This window comes from Arachis ipaensis, chromosome B04 (genome assembly GCF_000816755.2).
Source record: "Arachis ipaensis cultivar K30076 chromosome B04, Araip1.1, whole genome shotgun sequence".
Classification (NCBI taxonomy): domain Eukaryota; kingdom Viridiplantae; phylum Streptophyta; class Magnoliopsida; order Fabales; family Fabaceae; genus Arachis; species Arachis ipaensis.
In genome coordinates this window covers 44,440,853-44,448,976 of record NC_029788.2, presented here as the reverse complement: position 1 = coordinate 44,448,976, position 8,124 = coordinate 44,440,853, and the positions used below count along the sequence as shown (strand labels likewise).

General features: G+C 38.5%; 1 protein-coding gene across 1 annotated transcript; it reads right to left on the bottom strand.

Moving 5' to 3' along the window:
* On the bottom strand, window positions 2,395-2,823 carry LOC107636458 (PAX-interacting protein 1-like). Its single transcript, XM_016339964.1, has one exon. The coding sequence runs from the start codon at window positions 2,821-2,823 to the stop codon at window positions 2,395-2,397; it is 429 nt and encodes a 142-aa protein (XP_016195450.1).

Genomic DNA, 8,124 nt, shown 5'->3' with positions numbered 1-8,124 from the left:
CCTATTTATACACTTTCTATTTTTAGTTTTCAGAACTTGGAGTGGGCTTTTCGAATTGGTGAAGAAGTGGATCCAAGATGGCTTTTTAATTAAAAATGGACCAAGGGTGCTAGCTCTAGTGGAGTGCTCCGTTTGGTTAGTGAACTAAGCGCTACACATGCTCCTTGGTTCCCCCTTTCGAGCCTGGCTGCTCCCCTTTGTGCTAATTTCCTCAGCGCTCTGTGAAGAGAATAGAACGTAGCGCTCCCTTGCTTGCCTTGGTCTCCCTCTTCGAACCCTGCCTGCCCCTCTTGTGAGTGCTGCTCCTTGCTTTTCTTTTGAGCCATGCCCGAAAAAGGTTGAAGGAGTTAACGTAGCGCTCACTTCAATTGAACGCTGGTCTTGTTTTTGAGTTTCCTTGTAGCACTCAGTTGGGACATTTAACATAGCGCCCTTGCTTGGTCTCTCCATTATGCGCAAAAATGTTCAATCAATTTGAACGTAGTGCTCATTCCATTTGAGCGCTGGCCTTGGTGTGTTCCCAACTAGCGCTCACTTTGTGAACGCTCCGCTCAAATAGAGAGCGCTACATCTCTTTGTTGCTCCCTCAGCCTTGCTCCTTTGGATGATCGCCACGCTTTAATATCATGGGTCATGCTTTGATAAGGCACACTTTCCTGGTTCTTTCCTTTCTTCTCCTATAAGCAACCAAATAAACTTATCAAAGTATCACCAAATTCACAAGGTTTCTAAATCCTTCATAAAATTAACTAATTCGAGCTTAAACCTTATGATTTTGTGTTAATTAAATAATGGTTGATTGATTTATCATAACCATGAAAATCCACTCCAAATCACTTACTTATTATGCAAGAAAGTGCATAAAACCTAATCAAACAAGTGAAAAATGCTTGAAAAGCTAGCATAAGATGACTTGTCATCACAACACCAAACTTAAATCTTACCTGTCCCCAAGCAAGCACTAAACATAAGAAGAAATGAAATGAAACAGAGAAGCATACATATCCTTATTTAGCAGATAATTGAACTTGGTTCATGGGGTTTTATGCAGATAAATGTAGCTCAATTATTCTTAGCTATCTGATATGGAATGTTTCTTTGATGGCTCACTAGAGTTGCTGCTATAATGCCTTACTTTTTGATTGATCCCTGTTAGCTTTTTCTTTCTTTCTTTTGCTTAGAAAGCTTATTTATTAATGAAACTTGGTGGCAAGTGTTGCAGCAGCCTTTTTGCTCAATTTTTGCTCAACACTTCTTCACCACAGACACTTGGCTCACAATTTCTTCCTAGGAACATTGATGCCCAGCATCTCTTTGGATCACTAAATGCTTTGTAACTAGGTTGCTCTTGATAATGGACTTTCGGTTGGCAATCCCAGATTAGTTAATCCAAGTGGCCAAGTTTTAAAAAACTCCTTAGAACCTAATTGTCCAAGCATATCCTAGTACAAAAGCACCACAGGCATATGTCCTAAAGTCTAAGCTATTGGTGTCTAGCCTTATTGTTTGTTTCTTTGCCAATTCTTGGCTTTTCTTTTCTTTTTCTTTCTTACTTTGATCATTCTCAAGGGGATATTCATTAATAAAAGGCTTTTATAGCAGCACCCTAATTCACACTTCAAGGAACATTTTATTATGCATCTTTTATTATTGAGCTAATCATTAAATCAAACAAGTACCACAACTGAATTTCATTCTAATTCCTACAACATTGGACAATCACTTTTCTATATCAAACACTTTTCTTTTATTTATGCAGAAGGGAACAAAACAGAATTTAAGCAAATGATTGATAACAAGCACAATGCATATCACTTGTAAGAAAACTACTTAGAATATGAAGGTGCAAAACATAAAGCATCTGGAGGCATATCATGTTTCAGGTATGCATCATCCTTATTTAATTGAAAAACATGAAAGAAACTCCACCACCTCCTAATTGTCGTGCTCCTTGCTCTTGCTTGATTCTCCTTTCTTCTTCCTCTTCTTGGTTGCATCTTGAGGTTCTTCAACAGGGCACCTTTGATCCTAAATAGGGTCTATCAGAGCTGAGAGTCCAGCCTCCTCCAACTCATGCTGCATGTGTGCTGTATGTTGCTTGGTTCTTGCTCTCTGATGGTCTACCAACTCTTGGCATTGCTCAAATGGCTTGATCTGTGGGTTCAATGCTGGCATGCTGTGGACTACATAATCCAACTTTGATTGGGTTTCTATATCATACTCCATTCTATTCACGTGTCTATGCTCTCCAATGGTATGATATATGTTCTTCCACTGATAGAGATTTTGGGTGTATTCCCTGTACTTGGCCTGTCGTAGGAACAATCCATTAACTGATTCTTGAACATTTGTTGATTGTTTCTTTTGCCCCTTAAGAATTCTTGCTTGAAATTCTTATTGTTGAGCCATCATTTGTTGCTGCCATATCTCTTGTCGTTCCATCATTTGGCGCTGCCAGTTCTCTTGTTGCTCTCGATCCTTTAGATACTGCTCCTGTTGCCTCAAATATTGTTCTTGATGTTGCTCCTGTGCTCTCACGAATTGCTGAGACATTTCTTCAATGGCTCTCTGCATTTGACTCAAATCCAGTGCACTAGAAGCTTGCTCTCCCTCCACCTGTGGTCTTCTTCTTCTTCCTTGGGATCTTCTTTCCTCTTGATTGTCATCATCAGTAGCACCTTCCAAGCTCCGCCTTGTGATTCCCCTGCCTCCTTTTACCTTCTCTGTATCTTCATCTTCAAAGAGCACTCCAGCCCTGTTGCACAGCCTCAGAATAGTGCTCGGGTGACCAAGCCTACTTGATTTGCTTGTATTCTCAGCCATCTTCTGAATGCTGTCTGCTATGAGCTGTGACAGGTTGATTTTTCCTTCCTTTAAGATGCAATATGTCAGGATAGCTCACTGAATTGTGACTTCTGAGGTGTTTGTAGTAGGGAGTATAGACCTCCTCACTATCTCATACCACCCTTTGGCCTCTAGTATGAGATCTATTCTTTTAAAGTGGCTTGGAGCTCCCTCTGAGTCACTTTCCCAGTCTTTGTCTTCAAAGCATAACCTATATAATATCTCGTCAGGGTCATTCTTACCCTGCAATCTTTCCTCAAAGCTAAGCTCTCCATAGGTTATTACTCTCAACTGTAGGACCCTCATGACTGATGGTGGACTAAAATCTACCTCAACACCCCTGACATAGCTCTTATAAGGGGGGCTGTCCTTGCTTGTCTTCACAGCATTTGTGTAGAATTCTCTTATCATGACTGCACTGATGTCTGTGAGAGGCTCACACAAAAGTTCCCACCTCCTTTCTTGGGTAAGTCTTTTCATGATAGGATACTCTCCATCCCTCAGTCTAAAGCCCATCTCTGGAATGACGTGCTTTGATTCCATGAGTCTATGATACCTTGATTCATGAAACTGAGACTTAAATCTCTTTGTATGATAAGTTGATGGTTCGGCTACCACTGGTTCTTTTCCATTCCTTCTCTTAGAACTTGATGAAGCCATGGATTCGAACAGAATGGAGAAGAAAGGATGAACATGGGTTAAGGCACGGTCTTGTTATGAAAAGGGATGGGAGATAAGTTGCTGTTGGGTATTTTGTGTTGCCTTTGGGTAAATAGGGGTTGCTGGAACGTGTTTGGGATGAAAGCGTGAGTGAAGCAAAAGCAAATAGATGAGAAATTCTTGTATGAGGAGAGAAGGGATATGTGAGCTAAGAAGTGTCACCACCTATTTATAGTCAAGGCATGAATCTTTGGAACAAAACTACAAGTGGGAAGGCTTCGGTTGAACAAAATAAATGGTGAAGATTGAGCAAAACATTGTATAAAGCTCATAGCATAGATGGCTAGCATGCAAAGATGAAGGAGTACAAGGATTGCTCCCCTATTAGATGCATATGGTTCGGCCTCCAAGGCATTAATGCATGCAGATTTTTTTCCAAGAGAGCACCATTCCCTAGGCACATGTGACTCTCTTTTCATCTTGTCATAACCGTGAATGCTCCCCTTTGTCTTCTTCTCAATCTCCCTTGTACCTATACAATTAAATCAAGACAATGGTAAGCTTTAAGGTTTGAATTACGGTGGTGTAGTGCCAAGCAATAAAGAAAAACAAAATTCTACATGTTCCTTATTCATAGATAACCAATTGAGCTCCTTAGATAGTGAACCAAAATTTGGTGAACACCAAACTTGTCCCATGCTAAGTGATCCATATAAAATGCAAAGAGCATCCATCACAATTGGTACATTTATCATAAGGGACATTTTATTTTCTACCATAAACTCATAAAAATGAAATAATGTATGGTTCATATATTCATAAATTTGATCCTTTGAGCAAAAATGGTTTTCCTGAGATTCAATGCAAATGTAGACACCCAACTCAGTGTTTGGCTATATACTCCACCTGAATGAATAAGTATATATCCCAAGATAGCTTGAGAAGATATTTTGGAGTGCCTTTAGGTACACCAAACTTAGGAATCAGACATATGCTTCACAATGATATGTGCAATTATCAAATCTGCTTGTAAGAACTCAAATATATACTAGGAGAACCATTTATTGAAATTAAAACAAAGCAAGAATATTAAATCATGGGCTGCCTCCCATGGAGCGCTCTTTTATTGTCATTAGCTTGACATTGACTCCTTATTAGGGTGGCTGATGATTGTGGTGCCTCAATTTGTCTCCTCTCACTGTAAGCTTTCTTCTAGTGCCTTGATGTTCAATCTCTGTATGCTCCAGTGAGAGTATCCTGTTGATAGTGTAGTAATCATCAGATTGTTGCTCTGTTCCCAACTGTTGGTAGATTAGTTGCACTTTATCTCCCTTTGAGAATCCTTCAGTTAGGATCTTTTTGTTTTTCCACCTTTTTAGAGCCTTTTTCTTGCTTTTCTTCCCCTTTTTTGTGATCCTTCTACTTTGACAGTGGGCTGTATTTTGGGATCTGTCTTCTTAGTGGCTAACACCTCACTTTTTTCTTGCTTTCTCTCATCATTCTATACAGTTTCATTCTCCTTTTATCCTGCTTTGCTGCTTGTCTCTTGCTTTGGAGGGGAAATAATGAGTATCTGATACAAGGATTTATACCGGTTCGGAATTTCACAAAATATTTACGTTGTTAGTGTAGTCCAAACCGATAGTCAATCCTCAAATCAAATTAAATTTGGTTGTCACAAAGAACAAATCCCAAATAAGAATTAACCGAAGTATTTAGACTCCGGGTCGTCTCACGAGGATAGCAATGAAGTGGTCAATTATTGGCTATGAAGATGCAAGGGGTAAAAGGGGGTTTGGTTGATAAAAGGGGCAATAAAATAAATGGCAAGAAAAGTAAACCAAATAAGAAATTAAAGAAGCAAGATAAGGGACTCTTGGCTAAGACTTAGGTAGTTGAGATCACTATCCTTGTCGCAATTCAAACATTGATAATTATGCGGAACCGAGCTCATTAGGTCTACTCACTAAAGCCTTAAGTATGTAATGTCTACTCCTAGGCTTGGAGTACGTCAAATGGCTTGATCAACATCAATCCATAAGTACCAACCTAGCTACTAATTGACTTAGTAGTAGGCTAGAGTCAATGGTTATCAAATTGATCCATAAAGGTTCTAAAATTACCAATTCAACAAAACCCAAGGACTCAAGGTCACTCAAACCCCTTAGCCTAGGCCAAGGGTCAAGAGAACTACTAAAAAACTATAGGAAGCATTATATCAAACACCTAATGTGCAATAAAAGCAAACATCACAAAATGCTAAAATTAAGGAGAACCATGACTATCATAAGCAAGGACTTAGCAATAGCAAGCAAGATCAACATGAAAGAAACATCAATATCAAATTGCATTAATTATAAACCAAGTCTAACATGAGTTCATCATCACAAAAGAAAACAAAATGAGAAATTAACATCACAACTAAATAGATCAAGACATAGACATGAGAAATTATAAAAGAAACAAGATGAAAGCAAGGAATTAAACATGGATCTATAATAATCTACACTAATCCTAACCTAATTCTAGAGAGAAGAAGGAGCTTCTCTCTCTAGAAAACTAACTAAAGGCTCATGTTGACTAACTAATTGCTCCCCCTTTGCTTGGACTTCAATTCTGCATGAAATACACTCAGAAACAAGTTGAATTTGGGCCTGGGCAGCTGATGACATGTCATCATGTCATGTTTTTCTATGCCTTTTTCCTTTGTTTTCAATAGGTTTTATGCACTTTCTTGAGCCATAAGCAAGCCAAGTGGGTAGATTTTCATGCTTCCTTTGATTTAATCAACCATGTATGAATTCATGCTATTTCTTGAGGTTTTATGCTAAAATTGTCACATATTATGAAAGAATGAATATCTCATGAATTTGAGCATAGCTTTGATGTGTTTGGTTGATTAATGATAGGTGAAGAAGGCTTGGAGAAAGGGTGAAGCAAGAAGGAATGGCTAGGAGTAAAGAGAGGACAATGGAATAAGTTGAATGATATGAGTAATTTCAATTTTCCTTGGTTGTGTGTTTTACAAAACTCAAATGGAGTTCAACTCATCTTATGATCAAACAAATTCTATGGGATATCACCTACCATCACCAATTTCTAATGGTGGATGGGAATATCACCAAGAAACTTCAAATTCTGGGCTCTCCAATTCATGGAGCCATGCTTCAGAACCACAAGATGAGAAAGAAAATCATATTGGACATTTCCCTCCACCACAAAATGATTCAAGTCATTATTCCACTGGTGGCTGGGAGTATTACCAAGAAACTGCAAATTCTGAGCAGTCAACTCACATGAAAAATTGTCCAACCTCACCTCCCACTTCTACATTTGAAAATTTTTCATCACCTAAATATGCCTCAACACAAACTTCCACGAACCTAGGCCTCTCAAAGCTAGAGATCATGTTTGAAAAATATGAGAGGGAGGTGCAAAGATCTTGGAACGAGCAAAAGAATTCATTCAAAAACATGGAAGTTGGAAGTGACCAATTGTTGAATGCAAGGAAGGAGAAAATGGAAAAACAAGAATGCAAGGTCCCTGTGTTAAGTGAAATTGCAAAAAAGGAGGAGGAAGAAGAGCAAAATGAAGATCCACTTCAAAAATCCAGAGAATTGTTGAAAAGACAAGAACAATTCATGAAGGAACAACAACAAGCCTGGAAAAGGGAAGAAAGACTCTTAAAAAATATGAATGAAGATTTAGAGAAAATAAGGAAACACTTAGAACCACTGAGCAAGAAAAATGAAGGCCAATTGATGGATAAGAAGGAGAAAGTGGAAGAGCAAGATAAGGAGGCCACTACATCAAGTGAACTTTCAATGAAGAATGAGGTGGTTAAAAATGAAACTACACTTGAGATGACAAAGGAACATGAAGAATCACAACTCTCACAAATTTCCCTGACCCAAAAACTCTCAACAATTGAATCTGTGATTGAAAAATATGAAGAGGAGATGAAGAAATGTTGGAAAGATCAACAAACCTCCTCAAAGAAAAAGCTATTAAGTCAAATGTTGAGTACAAAGAAAGAATTAGAGGAACAAAAAAGTGAGAAAGTCATTCAAGAAAATTCACACTCAAGTGGGGCAGAGAAGTACATTAAGGAAGAGCTCATTGAGCCACTAATTCAAGAGGCTCTTGATGAAAAGAGGACTCCAACAATCATACAACCACCAAGACTTGGATTCAAGGAAGTGAAGGCAATTAACAAAAGCACCAAGAAGAGGATTGTGACCAAGATACCAAGGACAACATTCATGAGAAGGTCAACTGTAAACAATCCTCCCCCTGATCCAGCAAGCAAGCTCAATCAAGCCATGTACAAAAGAAAGCTTGCTGAGAGGAAACCAAGAAAGGGGACAACAGCTGAATCTTCTCCTCCCTTGAGGTCATTCCTCTTAACAAACTGGAAGAAGAGGAAGAAAGTGAACAACATGTGAACCATAGGTATAATTTCTCTTCTCTGCTTTGTTTTCGTTCTTTGTTTAGTTTAAATTCAATAAATTGGCATATGGTTACATTCTAAGTTTGGTGTTGCCTTGCAACAAATTGCTTTCAATCTTTTTGGATGATTGCATCAAATCAAAAATGAAAGTGACACACCAAGATTCTAAG